The 17747-nt window shown below is 42.2% G+C and overlaps 1 protein-coding gene across 3 annotated transcripts in view; it reads right to left on the bottom strand.

The window, feature by feature from the left end:
* The window catches only part of SUGCT (succinyl-CoA:glutarate-CoA transferase), a 291279-nt gene that overhangs the window by 24490 nt on the left and 249042 nt on the right, over window positions 1–17747 (bottom strand). For all 3 annotated transcript variants that reach the window (XM_053359422.1, XM_053359421.1, XM_053359423.1), the window contains exon 13: window positions 17165–17228. In XM_053359422.1, coding sequence (XP_053215397.1) covers window positions 17165–17228 — 64 coding nt within the window. The remainder of the gene's footprint in view (window positions 1–17164; window positions 17229–17747) is intronic.

Raw genomic sequence — 17747 nt, 5'->3', positions numbered from 1 at the left:
GCAAGGCTCCTGAGCGATGCCGGAGAAGGGCCCAGCAGGGAGAGAGGGAACTCATCTACTGGGGAAGGAAATCAGCGTGACACCAGGGAGAAAGGGGAGCAGAGGAGGGCTTCGGAGAGATGGCTCCAGGACTCTTCGCCAGAGACCAGCGGGGAGAGCACGGGTCCTCCGCTGGCCACACCCACCCTGCACAGAAGACTTCCGCGCAGGGAGGCTAGGCGGAGACTTGGCTGTGCAGTCAGGGAAAGGTTTAACCAGGCAACCTTGCCAAGAGTAGCGGCAATTTACGCACGACCAACCCCAATTCCCATTACAGTCATATTCACCCCCAGGTATTTTACCTTCTTTACTAATGTTAAGTCTGTCTCTTTCTGAAACCTCTCTCTCTATCAGCGTCAAATTTTTCTCCAAAACCTTGGTTTTTAACTTATTCAATTTGAAACCTGCCACCTGACCAAAATCCTGGATTACTTCTAAAGCCCTCTTAGTACTAGATGCTGGCTCCTGTAATGTTAGAACTCGGTCATCTGCAAAAGCTTTAAGTTTATATTGTTTAACTCCGACCTGAATACCTTGAATCAAATGGTCCCTTCTAATCATATTTAGCAAAACCTCCAGAACCAAAATAAAAAGCAATGGGGAAATTGGGCAGCCTTGTCGTGTTCCTTTCTCTATTTTAAATTCTTCTGTCACCACATTATTAACTATCAATTTGGCCTTTTGTTCAGAATAAATCGCACCTATGCCGTTTTCAAAGTTTTGTCCAACCCCCATCCCCTGAAGATTTTTCTTCATGAAACTCCAGGAAATATTATCGAAGGCTTTCTCCGCGTCTACAAATATCAAAACTGCTTTTGTATTAATGTTCACCTGCAACTTTTCTAAGATATTAATTATATTCCTCATATTGTCCGATAGATGTCTTCCAGGGAGAAAGCCAGCCTGGTCTTTATGTATCCCCTCTGCCAATACTTTTTTCAATCTTCTAGCCAGAATGTCTACAAAAATTTTATAATCCACATTAAGCAGGGATATGGGGCGGTAGTTCTTAAGTTGTGTCTTTTCAGACTCAGTTTTAGGTATAAGTGTGATATAAGCTTCTTTCCACGACTCAGGCGCTTTTCCCCCCTCCATAATTTCATTGCAAACCTCCTTTAGTGGTTGAATTAAATAGTCTTTCAAAGTTCTATAATATTTGGCGGTTAACCCATCAGGCCCTGGAGATTTGCCCAATTGCATATTCTGAATCGCACCTTCCACCTCTTGTTCAGTTATTTTATAGTTCAATAATAATTTATTTTCTTGAGAAATTTTTTGTAGTCCCTTGGTCTTCAAAAATTGGTCAATTTTTGTCTCGATCTGTGGCCCTTGTGTATAAAGTTGTTTAAAGTATCTCTGGAAGCAATTTCTAATCTCCTGTGGGTTCTGTATGTTCTTTCCATCCACTTCGAGGTTGGTAACCGTATTTAACTTTTGTCTCTTCTTCAACTGCCACGCCAACAGCTTCCCACATTTATTAGCTGATTCAAAAGTCTTTTGTCTCATCTGTTTAATTTTCCATTCAATATCCTGATTTATCATTTTCATATATTGTACTTGATATAACTTGATTTCTCTCAAGATCTCTTGTGACTTTGGTTTAGCTCTAAGCTTCTTCTCTCCTTCTCTTATTTTCTCCAAAATCTTTTCTTTTTTCTCATTTTGAATTCTCCTTTTTATTGCATTCTGCTGTATCAAGAACCCACACTGCAAAATGTTGTTGTTGGCTCCACTTCTACTTCCAAAAAAGATTTTGGCATTCCAAGTTAACTGGTCTTGTTTTTTAAGTGGAACCAATGTAGTAGGAATCCTCTGTTTTATTTTTTCTTTCTTTCTGAATTTTCTATAGGGTGCTGTTGATTGCAGGTTACTGCAGCAACTTTTGACTTTTGTATTCTTCAGTTTATTCTGAAGAAAATTCCCCACTCATTACTGCTGTGTAGTATATCTCTACTGATTTAATAAAAAAAAAAGAATCAGGAAAAAAGCCATATTGATGCGATGTGATATTTACAGTTGTGGCAAATGTTGAAATGCAGAAGCTCATCACGACCCCCTTCTCCATGTCCCTAAGGAGAGTCCAAAAACATAGGCAGCTGTGTTGATCCATTATTATAAACTACCCCCCCCAAAGTGCTGCAATACTTAGCATCATACCCAATTTATTAGGATCAGCATGACCATAATCCTGTACAGAGCTTCTTGAGTAAATTCCATTAAACTTTGTTGTGTGTCCTTCTGACTGCATAGGTTCAACTCGTAAAACACACTGAAATTTAACAAAAGATCTTGGGCCAGCTGAAATGCAAACAGTCCTATGAAGAAGTGTCAGCATTTAAACAGCTCATTTTGCTACAGAAAAGGAAGCAAAGTAGCAAGCCTTTGCCTTGCTATTTTCCTCATTCACCAGTTTTCTCTAGGCTAATCAGTCACAAACAAACATAAATGCCTCCTCATCACCTGGTTTACTTACCAGAGGAAGGAGGTTCCATTAATTCCACTAGTGTTCTGGCAAACGGCATCATCAATCCTGCTCTGAAAAAAGTCCCAGGGCTGTGGCTCCCCTCTGTTCTCCCAAGGATTAAGATACTTTTTGTACGGTATTCTACAATGCATTATCAACAAAACAGAACTCATTTTTTTAATGTTCATTGTTAACACTGGAGATTGGAACATTTTGGCAAATTATACACGCTTCAGTTCCAGAATTAATTTTAGACATCACCCTACTTAAACCAGAGTTTAGTTAGAAGGCAGAGCACGCCCACTGAATAATAAAGACAGAGAACAAGGAAAATCCATTCATCCCTAACGCAAATAAACTGACGGTCACAGTATACTACCAGAGATAAAATGTGAATTTCACCTCAGATTTTGCCATGTTCTTCAATGGTAACATCACACACTCAACTGCTTATCATCAAGTGTATCATAATCAAACCAAGAAATCAAGCCAGGTTTGATGCATGTGAGAACCAGTTAAAGTTTCAAGCAAAGTCCACAGACGCCACTTATCAGTTTCACTTTATATTGCTCTGGGTAGGCTTAGTCTCCAAAATGTTTTTCCACATTTTTAAAGGGTCACAACCAAGAGTGAGCTGCTGGGGTCAGGTGAGGAGTCGCAGGTCCGCAGATCCACAGCCTGGGAAACCCAAATGACTGTACCCTGTCAGCAGCAGTCACCCAACATGTCTACTTTTTAACAAAATCAGAGGGGGTTCTCTGTGGATCTTTGCTTCTCAGAGTACTGTCTGTATCGTTTGATTTCACTCAAATCACCTGGACTCAAATTCTCAGCTCAATTATTCCTGGAGGCTTTAGTCCAAAAATCACTATGTAGCTTAGATCAGGTAACAGATTCCACAGTTCAGGAGTTCATAGCACAGCTCCAAGGTGCACAGCTAGATACAAGTTAACCCACCTTTTGAAGAGCAGGGCAGGTGCAGCCATCCACATGTTTTGGGTACAGAGCGACGGGACTGGGCAAGCAAGTGGGGGAGAGAAGGCTGGGTCTATATGCAGCATCTAACAGTGCATCTTGGAGAAAGAGGCAAAATCTTATCAGCCAGCTCAGCTCCCTGTTTAAGATTGCAGAGACTCCATTCCACTCATCTACTCCCTGGTTTTCTGTTCCTCCACACTCAGCCCACTACAGACAGACAGCATTCTGTGGACATTAAGTACACTCGGATTTCATTGGGTTATTTGTGGTGTTCCCTCCATCCCAATAGGGATTTTCCCTAAATATTTACAAACATTAGGGTCTACCCCTTGCTCCCTGATAACTGAGCGACTGCATTCCTCTGCACATCACATCTGTACCAACTGCACTAAACAGGGAAGGTTCAACATTTCAACACAGCAAAACATCTGTAGTGTGAATGCTAGGAAATTGCAAGTCTAACCTTAAGGGAAGATCTTTGAATCCTTGCAGAAGAGTCATAGCTGCACATTCATAGCACAGTCCAACCAAGGTTAAGCACATATAAACCCCACTGATGTCAATGAGAAATTTAACATGTTCTTAACTATCTCAAAATAACTTGGTTCAATTGCACTGTTACTGTGCAACAGTGAAGTGGAAGGGGCCTGGAAAGAACCTTAGTTATTGCACCTTGTTATTGCACTGACTTGGTGCTGGAGGAGACTCTTGAGAGTCCCATGGACTGCAAGAAGACCAAACCTCTCCATTCTGAAGGAAATCAGCCCTGAGTGCTCACTGGAAGGACAGATCGTGAAGCTGAGGCTTCAATACTTTGGCCACCTCATGAGAAGAGAAGACTCCCTGGAAAAGACCCTGATGTTGGGAAAGATGGAGGGCACAAGGAGAAGAGGACGACAGAGGACGAGATGGTTGGACAGTGTTCTTGAAGCTACCAGCATGAGTTTGACCAAACTGCGGGAGGCAGTGGAGGACAGAAGTGCCTGGCGTGCTCTGGTCCAGGGGGTCACGAAGAGTCAGACACGACTAAACGACTAAACAACAACATTGCACTGACTATATCAATATATAGCTAGTACCTGCTCCAAATTAGTATTTTTTATAATTTATTTTTTTATTCAAGCTAAACGTTACAAAGTGGGAGGACACAGCTGGCAAGCAGGCTATATCCATTATATCAGGAAGTTTAGGACAAATCTGTGTTTTATGCCAACATGCCTCAGTCATTACATTTCACAGTTGCTGTATTTAGAAAAGATTGGAAATCTGAGCTCGGAGGATAAGCCAGCACATAATCAAAACTCATAAGTCTTTCAAAGGCTGTTTGAATAGTACACAAATTATATCTGTCTACCCAGAAATAACTGTGGTATTAAATATAACTGCCTGCCTGCGATTGTGTGATTGGTTAATTTAAAACAGCATTTCAATACAAAATAGACATTACTCCGTTCTTAATTGCAAGCTCACTGCTTATGCTGCAGACCAGAACCATTCTTTATCTAGCAGGTCCTTGATCTCTAAAACCCTAGTAGACCCAGTAGAAATGGAGGGGCAAAGACAAAGCCAATAACCTGAATGATCGCTGTCAGAGAATCCTAAGGAAAAGGGGCACCCAAGAGCTGCCTGCTAAACTAAAAACATTTGCAGGTATAAAAACAGGGAATGAATAGTTCCTACAGCAGAGTTTATGGGTACTTTGATTTGTGGAGCAAATGAAAGCCAGGAAGTAAAAATTCTCTTTCAGGAATTACACCACTAAACTTTGACTAGCAAGCTAGGAAAGTAGCAAAAGTAAATATATTACCACTATTAAATCCTATGCCTCATCCTTACCTTCTATGTTCCCCACAGTGGCCACAAACACAGAATCTTGAATGCTGGCCAGAATCCCTCCTTTTGCAAACTTACTGAGTCCAAATGTGACCGGGGGGGGGGCAGATTATCTAATACGTGCAACTTCTTAACACAGAATGGCTACAAAATTCCACTAGGGCCCCTGTCAATAAAAACAGATACATTTATTTATCCCATGAATATAAGTCAGAGTTCGAACTGATGCACCAGTCTATTACTGTTGCATGTATTCAATTGCTAGCTTGTTTCACCCCACTGCTCTACTAATCTGCTATTACTGATTTTCAAGAAAGTGAACTCTGCACAAGAATTTCCATTTAAATATGTATTTTTAATGACTCTCTCAAAATACACATTTTTATACGTGTCATAATATGTAGCCAAAACTGCACCAGAACATTCAGGAAGGATGAAACTTCCAATCCACACATTAGCCTGGGAGGTTTGTATCAGGCCGGCTCATTTCAGAATTCATGAAGATAAAATTCCTCAAGGATAGTTAAGTCAGAGCCAGTAGCACCACTACCAAGTCAGAGCTCTAGACAGGCCCCACATGGCCTCTCCCAAGAGGGTCATGTTCCTCCAGCCTCATGGTCAGAATCAGATGTTGTGAAAGACAGGCCTGCTTTGGATCTACAGGTGTGGTCCTCATGTAGTAAGAACCAAGCTAGACAAGGTCATCTAGTCCAGCATCCTATTTTCATGGTGACCAACCAGATGCCCAGGGGAAGTCCATCAGAGGACCTGAGTGCAACAGCACTCTCCTTACTTGTCCTTCCCAGCAACTGGTATTTAAAGACCTATTGCCTCAGATAGTTCCCCATCCCTCCAATTATAGGTTTCCTCACTTTTTCTATTTTTCAAATGACAATCAACTTCTGCAAAGAGATGAAACAGATCAGAGGACGAGAATGGAGGGAGGAGTACTTGAGCTTGAGGTCCAGGCAGGCTTATTCATGTAGCACTAAACCATCTCCAAGTATATGTCCAAACTGGGCCAGTGTTTCACTTGCATGCAGCTTGACATCAGCTGATGCACCCTTGCTGTTAAGTGTGTGAGCCAGAGAATTCCCCCTTCAAAACTCACTGCAGTCATGGACTCACAATGGGCCTTGAGCAGGTGTAGGCAAACTTGGCCCTCCATATGTTTTGGGACTACAACTCCCATCTCTCTCTCTTTTCCAGCTGCACTGGCTGCTTTTGACCTTTAAAGCCCTTCACGGCCTAGGACCCTCGTACCTACGGGACAGCCTCTCCCGGTATGCCCCAAGGAGAGCCTCAAGGTCCATAAATAGCAACACCCTAGTGGTCCCGGGCCCTAAGGAAGTTAGATTGGCTTCAACCAGAGCCAGGGCCTTTTCAACACTGGCGTGGTGGAACGCTCTGCCTCATGAGACCAGGGCCCTGCAGGATCTGATTTCTTTCCGCAGGGCCTGTAAGACAAAGTTGTTCCGCCTGGCCTTTGGCTTGGAGCCAATTTGATTCCCTCCCTCCCCCTCTTTCTTTTTTCTTTTCCTTCTCCTCCTGCGATGAGGCTACATTTTAATGTTTTAATGTTTCAATATTTTAATGTTGTATTTTAATTTTGTTTTTAAGTTGTAATCATTCAACTTGTTTTTATTATTGCTTGTAAGCCGCTCTGAGCCCAGCCTTGGCTGGGGAGGGTGGGGTATAAATAAAAATTATTATTATATTATTATCATCCCTGACCACTGGTCCTGTTAGCTAGGGATGATGGGAGTTGTAGTCCCAAAACATCTGGAGGGCCAAGTTTGCCTTTGCCTGGACTTGAGGCAAGTCACTATTCTTCCCACTTCAGCCCATCCCCCACCACTAAAGGGAAAACAACACTGACCTATTTTGTAAGGGTTAAAGTGTACGAAGAAGGTTAAAGCAATCAAAGGTTGCTATATAAATGACAAATATTTTCATCACATAGCAAGTGAGTCAGCAAGAAATGCAGTTTTGGATGAGACTCATTTTGTTTGATTGTCTGTCCTGAAAGCCAGGACCTAGTAAAGGTGTTGGCACTTGTACTGGAGTGAGAACGGGAGCTGAGATGGGGATTTCTGGAGGTGAGAAAGTAATCTGGACACTAAGGAGCACAGTAAGGAGCTGTTAAAGTAGCAAAAAGGGTCCAGAAGCATCTGAGAGGTGCATATCCTATCAGCTCCTCCACTTTCTGGCCATCTGATGGGTCACTCTTCACAGCCGAGTCTTCTCCCTCCTCCAGTGCACATGAGTTGAATCTGGTCTCTCCACCAAGTCTGTTGCAACCTTCGCTTTTGAAGAAGGAGAACTGGGGATCAAGGCAGGGCTTGGGCTGTGGTTGGATGAGTCATTGGGAGGTGTTTCCTGAGCCAAGGCACTTCTGGGAGTTTTGTGGGGTTTTCCAGGTCCCCCAGTTGTACTACACATAATTCCATGCCTTTTCTTCAGATGTCTCCCTCGAATCTGAGATGGATGGGATTCTGACAACACGTTGGAGACATTGGGTTTTGGAGGTGGGTGGGTCTGGTCTGGTAGGATTGCACTATTTGTGTTCCATATTAATTTAAAAGCAATGAATGGAACAGGCTCTGACTATATTTGAGTTCTCACACTTATTTTAAAAGTCCAGCTTTTAATGTGAATAAAGGGGGGAAAGGGGGGGAATCAAAATAAAAGCCTGTGCAACATTTTGCAAATGCACGAAGATCCATGAACTGTAAATTTCCATGCCTCGTTTCTGTTCTTAGGGGACGGGTTTGTGCTGGTCTCCATTTGGAAGAAATATGTGGGGAGTGCATGAAAGAATGCATCTAGTCAACCTCCAGTGCCTTTAACACTTAAGTGAAATTATCTAAATATTGAAAACATGTCCTTATTTTTAATGGTATGGAGCTTCACTGCAGGCAGTGGAAAACATTTTTCCTACTCACTAATTATGAAAGATCATAACGATACTTGAAATGTATGTGTGTTGAAGTAATTTGGTTATTTTACAATGCACACGAGGCCCGCATGCATGTTTTACAACAGCCCACTAAGGATCAGCTAAGCACCTGGCTGAGTTTGTCACAGGGAAGAAGAGGAAAGTGCTTGGTGAAACTTTAGGAACACAGAAACAGTGCAAGTTAAGATCTAGGATGAGATGCAGTGGCTGATGATGTCAGAGCATCACGTGGAATGATGTGTCAGGGTGGCAGACAATCGTGATAAAACAAGGATTGCTCTTCTTTTGTTTGTTTATGCACAGGATAGCTGGACTGGACTGCACCATATATACATGGTTGAAAAAACACACGATAACAATAAAACTCAACAGGATTACACAATGTCAGTGATTAACACTGCAGACAGGAACACCAGTACAAATGTTTGGGATAAAGGTGCAGGCCTATTAAAAATGTTTACTCCTGAAATAATTGGATTCCTATGAATAAACATTCCCATTGAACATGTCATCTTTGGTGGGCATATTTCTCAGCAGGAAGATCTGTCAAACAAACTCAGCTTCCTTGGTTTTATTAAGATTTAAAACACAATGAAGTAAAAGCAGCTCTTCTTTGCTAATTGGCACCCCAGGAAATGTTGATAGTACAATCTAAACCATACAGTTAAAACAAAAACAGGCAGAAACACATGGTTGATGGAGAAAAATAAATGTTACCATTCAAGAGTTGAAGGAATTTGCTTTTTGAGATAAAGTAATGTCTGAATGTGAATTACTCTGTGTGTGTGTGCATGTGTGTGTGCATGTGTGCGTGCATGCATGTGCATATGTATACACAGACACATACAGAGGAACACATACAATTTATACTGTTTGCAGAAATTAGTAAGAAAACATTCCTTCAGTTGAGCTTTAGCTCTAGAAACAAATGTATGCATACTCATAATACCATTAGTACTGTGGTCTTGCAGGAAAGTCATATTTATACATCTAAGGCCAGCCCAATGATGATAAAGAGGACTTGTAGAAGGCCTCTCTCTCTCTCTCTCTCTCTCTCTCTCTCTCTCTCTCTCTAAAATGAACATGATGTATGCAGTTGAAATAAATTAAAAAATTGCCCAGTAGCACCTTAGAGACCAACTAAGTGTCCCTGCTCCTGTCAACCTAGCAGTTCGAAAGCACGTCAAGTGCAAGTAGATAAATAGCTACCACTCTGACGGGAAGGTAAATGGTGTTTCCGTGTGCTGCTCTGGTTCTCCAGAAGCAGCTTAGTCATGCTGGCCACATGACCTGGAAGCTGTCTGCGGACAAACGCCGGCTCCCTTGGCCAGCAAAGCAAGATGAGTGCCACAACCCCAGAGTCGTCCGCGACTGGACCTAACGGTCAGGGGTCCCTTTACCTTTACCTTAAGTTTGTTCTGGGTATAAGCTTTTGTGTGCATGCACACGAAATCTTATGCCTAGAACAATCTTAGTTGGTCTCTAAGGTGCTACTGGACAATTTTTTAATTTTTTTTTTATTTCGACTGCGTAAGACCAACACAGCTCACTGGGTTGAATGTGGCAATTGGTGGGAAAAGGCACATCCATGTCACTTGGGCTGCAGATTATAACATGGCTAGTTGTGTTCAGGTGAGGAGCAAACAGAAGTATGGTGTGGCTTTAGAGACTACCACACCAAAATGTCACACACTTACAACAAACTACCCCAAAATAGGGTGCTAATGAGCTTTCACATTTAACATTGACAGCAGGTATCTAATGGGGGATTTTTATTCATCAGATTTACTTTGAGGAAATGTGGAGGGTATTTTGCTGACAACAACATGATGTAGACACTTGTTTGCAGAAAACTTGTGTGCGTGACCAGCACTGACTCCACAATAACCTCTTTTCTGGAAGCACCTGAGAAATTTACCAAGCATTTCCCATGCCTGTTTAGAAAACTCTAACCTGAGCCCACACACCTTCCAGCACAGAGATGTGTGAACTGTCTCTGCATCTGTCAATGAAAGCCTATAATGTCTACTCAGAAGTCCATCCCACTGACTTACTCCTGGGTGAATTGGTATAGGATTGCAACCTAAAGCACACTAATTTTTCCCTTGGGAGAAATGAAGGAACACACACTAGAGACACACACTGGAAGAGAAAACACAACCCAGTTGCATTTCTTTTCTAACCCCCCTAGGAGAGACTTGACGTCCTGTGTTGTTTGAGGGACTGAATCCCTACACTGCCATGTGACTAAACAGCAGCAACTTTCTATTAGCATGATCAACACAACAAAGTTTTAAAGCGTCTGGTAAGCCTTGTTGTGACTCAAAGCAATTTGCAAGTAAGACAAGAAGTAAAATAATAATAATTTCATAAATCTAAAGAATCAGAGTCCACATTCCACTGAAGTCTTGTCGCCTCCTAGTCCCATTTGAATTAAATTGAATTTGTGTGAGGAGCATTCTGAGAATTTCCTTCCCTCGCTCCCAAACCACAGAAAGCAGCAGCCTCATGGAAGCTGGCTCCTACGGGTGCATTTCCTTATTGGGTCAGAAATCCTGTACCAAAATAGCTGCTGTGCATGGTAGAAACATGCAGCGCTAGAGAGAGTGAATAGATCCCAGCCCTCAATGGGAAATCTCACACAAATGGCTAGTTGCAATAGTCCTGATCACCTTCTTGGGAGATTGAGCCCAGCCCTCTCTCCCACGCCCAGTTAAAGATATGGTCTATGCTGTTGAAGCTGATGTTTCTGGATATGATGATAAACCATGGGTAGTTACAAACAGGAAGTGGATGCTTCCTATCTCCTTTTCACACCTGCCATGGTTTAACATTGCATCTGAACTGGTACCATTTCCAGGGAATTCTGGTACTGATTGCACGTTTCTGTAAAAGAAAAAGATCTTGCTGTGGTCCAAGTTAAAAGATTACAAGTTCAAAAAGGTTTGCTCATCTTTTACTCTTTTGTTCTAATTCTCAATTAAAAGAGTCCCCGAAGCAGCTATAAGCAGCTATTAAAAATTTATTTGCAAAAGACAGAAGCCACGCTTAAAATTGCCACCCACAAAAATTAGAAAACAGCAAGTTAAAAACAAAACCTTTCAGCAATTTAGCCTTTGTCTTCCTTTCTCCCCTCTCCTCTCTTTTTGGGATCTATGATCACTAATCACTGTCAGTCACCTTATTACATATTTATTAAAGTTTCTCTCCCCACCCCCCCTCACTCCCAGCTTTGAGACTTCTGCCAAATGAGTTGACATGCATCATTTCTGTGGAGTTCCTGAAAAGGCACTGAATTCCTTAAAATTGAAATCAGCCCTGTGAATGTAAAAGACATAAGCAGTCAGCACTGATGACTAAAAAAGACGAATGAAGTAATGGTAATGCTGGTGAGGCTGTTTGTCTCCAATGTGCCATAAATAGTGAAGCGAAATTAAAATTTCTCAAGCAACATCAGCTATGCACAAAAAAAGGAATGTGTGATGAGAAGCAGACAGGATCAGAAGTTCAGGCAGAGGTGCTCCCTGCAAATGGAAAGGAATATATCCCCCCTCCGAACCCGCAAATTCTGTTGTTGTTGTTCCTATTGTGTGAGATCTCCTAGCTGCAGGAAACAATGTCATGTAGTGCAGACTTCCTTAATTTCCTGCAAAATCCCTCAATGGAAGGCAACATTTTTCAAGCAACATTTGTCTCTGTCCATATATCTAGTCGTCCTCCATATATCTAGTTCTCCCCCCCTTCACTCTGCCCCCCACCGCATTTGCTAACAGCCTGATAAAAGAGGCCTATAGCTAACATTATGTTTTATTGTGTATATCCATTACATTCTATCCAATAAATGCCTGACCACCATTTCCCAGTCTATTTTCTCTTTCTGGAGTTTAATGTGACTGCTAAGAACAACATGAGCCACTGCTGGCCATCACTGAAATGCAATGTTAATGAATCTTCATGGCTAGATGTCTCATGAAATCCTACAAAGTGTATCAATATTATCACCATCTCTCTCTCTCTCTCTCTCTCTCTCTCTCTCTCTCTCTCCCCCTCTCTCTCTCTCTCTGTGTGTGTGTGTGTGTGTGTGTGTGTGCGTGTAGACCAAGAGTGGCCAACATGGTGCCCTGCAGATGTTGGATTTCAAAGTCCGAGCAGGAGCAACAGCCTGGCCAATGGGAGGGATGGCAGGAGTTATAGTCCAACAGCATCTGGAGAGCAGTGTGTGGGCTACTCCTGGCGGTGATGGTCAGATGCTGTAGATACAAAGATGTAGACAGGTGGGGCAAAATGACTGACAGGTATAAATGGAACTTAATGCAATTAATGTGTGTTGGGGGCTGCTGAACAGTCTTGCCTGGATGTTAGTGTGTCTTGTATTCTGACTAACACCAACAAAATAGAAGGAAGGTAGAAATTATTTTTCTTGCTCCCCCTGAAGAGGTTCAGTTGGACGAAGAGATAATCATACAAGTTACGTAAGAAATCCCAAGAGAAAAGGGATGTTACAATTCAGACTCCATTTGAATATCTGAGTTTTATGAGGTCCACTGCTGTGGCTGCTCTCATCCTTAATCTCCTAGACCTCTCTGGCGCAGTTCAACAAGTTGTGGTTGTTATCAACCTCCTTATGCCCCCGCATTCTGATAGAAACAGGCAAATAATGAGCCTAGACAGGAAAAATCCTGCTAAATGTGAGCCTTCCTTCAGCACCATCCTCATCTCAAAATGGCAGCTGGACATGAGATGATGAGCCAGTGAGGCTCTTTTGCTGCCCAGGACATAAACACCTCCTGCCCTGACACTCTGGAATATCTCTGCGAAAAACTACTCTTCCTGTTCAGTCCCATTACTGGGATTACGAAACATGTGCTGAGTAAAAATACTCCCTATTCCTGATCTAGGGGGAACACTGCCTTTATGCTATGCTAATGGCAACAGAACAACATAATTCCATAGAGAAAAGGTAGTTCCTTTTCCAGCTGTCTGGAAAATTTGTTACAACCCATTTTCTGGCTCCCCCAAAAGCACCATCTGAAATGAAGCAAGTTTGGAGAGCAAATCAGCTTCCTATGCATAGCATTATGGAGTTTATATCCAGATTTAGCATTGTAGGTTGGCAAAGGAAGCACATGCAAAGTATCAGTCACTCTGGATTTGGCGGCTGCCAGTAAGTTTGTAGACATGGGCTTCATCATATGGCACAGGAATGTGTAAATGGAAAATTCTCTTAAAGGGTTGCTGATAACACTAAGTGAACTATTTCTGTACTTTATACCATCAGGACATGGCTATACTAGTGCATTATATTCAGGCATATTCACCCCGAGTTACAAAAGAAAACACTGGTGCTTCTCCAGGACAAGTGTCTAAAAGAACCATTTAGCGATCTGCTTCAGTGCAAGGAGCCATTTACAGAGGCTCCTCTAAATGGGAAATTATCAGAGGATAAGATGAGTTATTTTAATTTCAATGCACTGTCACGGGTTTTGAGTTTTAATCAAGTTTAAGTTAGCTAAGCTTTGGGTAGTACTGTCGTTTACCTATGCGAAAACTCACATTTCTGCCTGTTCTTCCTACCTCTGTTGACAGCCATTAGAACATTCCTTTTCATCCCTTCCCTCTCCTTGCAGTTTAACCTTGTCCCTTGAGGAGTATTTTCTTTCCAAAAGATAGATTGTGGGCTGCACACAACATGAAAAGTTTATGTACTTTTCCTGTTGCCATCTGCAAGGTATTGCTTCCCAATATTTTCTTCTAAAAGAATTGAATTTCAGGTTCTAGTTTGCTTCTTCACAAGTCAAAATGGAAACTTTAAAAATTGTTGATAGAAATGTTCAAATCTCCTTATTTGTTGTCATAAGTGGCTTACAGCACAATCTGGCACATTTCTACCTGGTAGCAACTCCCACAGAGCTCAAAAGGGCTTACTCCCAAGTAAGTGCACAAAGGATCGCAGCATCAAGCTTACAGTCAATAACTACATGGTAAATGTTGTTCATTAAACCAGACAGTTACAATGGCTTTGACCCTGCAAAGGGGGCAGCAGGCAACCAAATCCGGGGGCAGCACCAGCACAGCACAAACCCCCTTCTCAGCCACTCCCTGCTGACCTGGTTCTTGGAGGGAACTTGCTCTTAATAAACAGGTATGGTCATCATGAAGTAGGTGCTCCCTCTGAAACCCTGGTTCCCAACAGGAGAAGACTTTATTAGTTAAACTCAGCAGCTTGAGTAATGTCTGGAAACACACAGGAAGCCAATATATTATAGCAACAAAAAGCAATTATGGTCAATAGTCTGATTGCTGCATTCTGAAATTATTTAAGTTTTTAGTTAATCTTCAAAGGCAGCCCCATGTATCCTACACTGCAGTAATCTAACCTGGATGTTAGCCAATTAAAATCATATTTTTGATTAATTACATTTCCACTGAAGCACAAGCACAGTGTGCTGCCTCCCTCAGTGGATTAAAAGGCAAACATTTGATTTTTAATCTCTCTTGGCAGAACCTCATTTTGAGGCTGGCCTTCTCCCTCTCTCTTTCCTTCCTGTATGCCCTCAATATGCTTCACCTGGTTGAGCACATCTTGATTATGAGACTAAAACTATTTGAAGAAAGGAAACATTATTTATCTCAGAGATCTTTTCTCATTCCAGCTCCACACTGCATGCTTACTTTTAACTTGAGAAGTGACAGTACCAACATAACAAGAAAAAGTCCCACCTTATTTTTGAGGACCCCCCTTCTTCATATCACTAGGAAAAATACCATCCTTCTGTTGTTGAGCCATATTTTTCCATTTCTTTCAAACACATAAGTTCACAATTTATGTACGGCTCAAGGTAAACCTAAAGCAAACACAGATGTGCACATATACACTGCTTTTTTTCCAGATTAGCCCAACTGACTCCAGGGTAAGCAATTAACTTCAAAGGGACTACTGTGGAATAAGTGGTTTGAGGATTGCCATTCATAGATGGTTTAACAGAAACATTCATAAAAACAAAGCACAAACATTTCATCAAACTTACGCTAAGATTTTTTTCAAGATAGGGGTCCCCATACTTTGTTCAAGGGAGCCTTTTCATAAAGCAAAACTCAAACCTTCTTGCCTTGCCTTTCCCTGGGAATCGGAGAGACTTGGTCACAGGAAAGACAGCCTAGACACAAAGTGCCACATCCGTTGGGCTGCCCTTAATGGTTTTCTGGAGGTTTCAGGTACAGTGGCCTATTTCCTGGGGAAGATATATTACTGGAAGAGTTCTAGAATATGCACTATCTTTGAGGCACAATGCCAATTATTTTGCCCAATAAAGGCCCAGTTTATGTCAGACAACATGGTCCATTGTATGCATCAAGTCAGGACAACTATTGCGCAAAGGAGAAACAGAGCTGGAGACTGTAACCACAAAAATGGAACAATCTTTCATAACTCTAGCATCATTCAGAAACATCTGGACCCTGGTCCTGAGGAAATGATCTAGGCTGGAACATACACCACTCTAGGCAACAGCTTATGCATGCTTGCCTTCTTGAGAATCTAACAGGGAAAGTAACAGGGAAAGTAACAGATCTTAATTGATATTGCAGAACATATGCAATTCACTGGTGGTCTTATGACAATCTAATGCCCATTCAGCTAGCAGAAATACTCAGACATACAAGACCCAACCAAGAAATCGGAAGGTGTTTAGAAGCGGATGGAGTGGAGGCATTTACCTGACCTCCCAACAGGTGAGCCACTGCTGTTTAGTAGGAGAGTGAGCAATGAGACAGCAGGGAGGTTGGCAGGGTACAAACACACCAGCAGGAGACCAAATAGGCTTCACTGGTGCATTCTCACTCTGCTGATCACATAACCACCTCATCCTTCCCATGGTACAGGAGCAACTCACATTTGGGATGTGAATCAGGGTTCCTTTTAGTGTCATAATTTAATTCAGTGTTTGGTATCATGTGCATGAAGCACTGAGAGTTAAAAAGAGCAATCAAGCTTTGAAAAGTGTAGCTCCCTTACAGCAGCCCAGATTAGGGCTGGGCAATATCTGGTTTTCAACACTGCAATATATCGCCAGCTAAACATCGTGATATACCTATATATCACAATGTCTGAAATAAGGATGGAGCTTTGTAGAGGCATTGACTGGCTTCAAGGTTTTTCACATATTGTGATTTTGGCATAGCATGAGCGCGCGCGCGCACACACACACACACACACACAATATATGTGATTCACAATATATTGCCAGGTCAAAAATAATGAAACCAGTATCATCATATGGACTTCTAACCGGTTTGGGACATAGCTGTCAACTTACAGATTTGAAAATAAGGGACCAGCAGCCTCGAAAATAAGGGATCAGCAGCCAAAATAAGGGATTTTAGACAACCAGCAGCCAAACGAAGCCTCAAGTGGTGGTTCCCACAGCGCAGCAACCCGGCAAAGGGGATGCAGCAAGGAAAACCACCGTCACCTCTCCACTGGGAAGCGCTGAGCAAAGGCGAGTCCCCAGGCAACGTGGCCGATTTGATCGGCACAAGGCATGCAAGCTCCACCCCCCAGTCGTTCTTAGACTCCTTATTGGGTGAGCAACGCAGCCAAGCAACACAGTTGGAGCCTCCCTCCTCCCTGGCCGGCAGGGAGGGAGGGAGAGGAGCTGCTTCCTTTGAAACCCGGGAAATTTAAGGAGTATCATCAATAAGGGACAGCAGCGGGACATGGCGCTGGGATAAGGGACTGTCCCGCCAAATAAGGGACGCTTGACAGCTATGGTTTGGGATGATATCTCAATATATTGCCCAGCCTTAGCTCAGATATAATCCTGCTACAGGTCAATAGTCTCTGGAGCTGGCTTCCATCAAAAAAATAAAAAAAATGAAGGAAATATGGCTACCTGGAACAGCTATCCTCCCTACTGTTGGATGATCCATCTCCATGACAAGTCCATTGTGCAGAACCTAAAAGGAAGAAGAAGCAGCAAATATATAACAATAAGCATCGCCAAGTGATACAGAAAGCTGCAACTCAAAGTATGGTTTATGATTAAGCCCCGTTAAGGAAGGACAATACATATTTGCTTTATGCATAGAGTACTGGAAGTCCCTGTGTTGTCCAGTATTTCACAGTTGTTGCTGATGGCTTCAATTATTATAACCCACATACTTGAATACAAATGTCATACCTGATAAATAATAGTCAAGGACCTCTGTATGTAGAATCTGTGCTACATGAACAGGCTCCCTCTAGGTAGGCTATATGATTAATTATATTTAAGAAATACAAATCTCACGCAGTAGTTTTACTTGTCAAAGAGAAATACTGGAGTTGTGGGGCTTGTCATTTCAGTTTTGTATTGCCGTAATATTTTAAATTACTCTTTATTGCAAAAGAAGAATGAAAAATCTAGCACCATCAATATCCCTGTTACTGCCACTGAAATTTCATCCTTTATTTTATGACAGAGAACAATTAAACCC

This window comes from Podarcis raffonei, chromosome 12 (genome assembly GCF_027172205.1).
Source record: "Podarcis raffonei isolate rPodRaf1 chromosome 12, rPodRaf1.pri, whole genome shotgun sequence".
Classification (NCBI taxonomy): Eukaryota; Metazoa; Chordata; class Lepidosauria; order Squamata; family Lacertidae; genus Podarcis; species Podarcis raffonei.
This window is presented reverse-complemented; position numbering and strand designations above follow the sequence as displayed.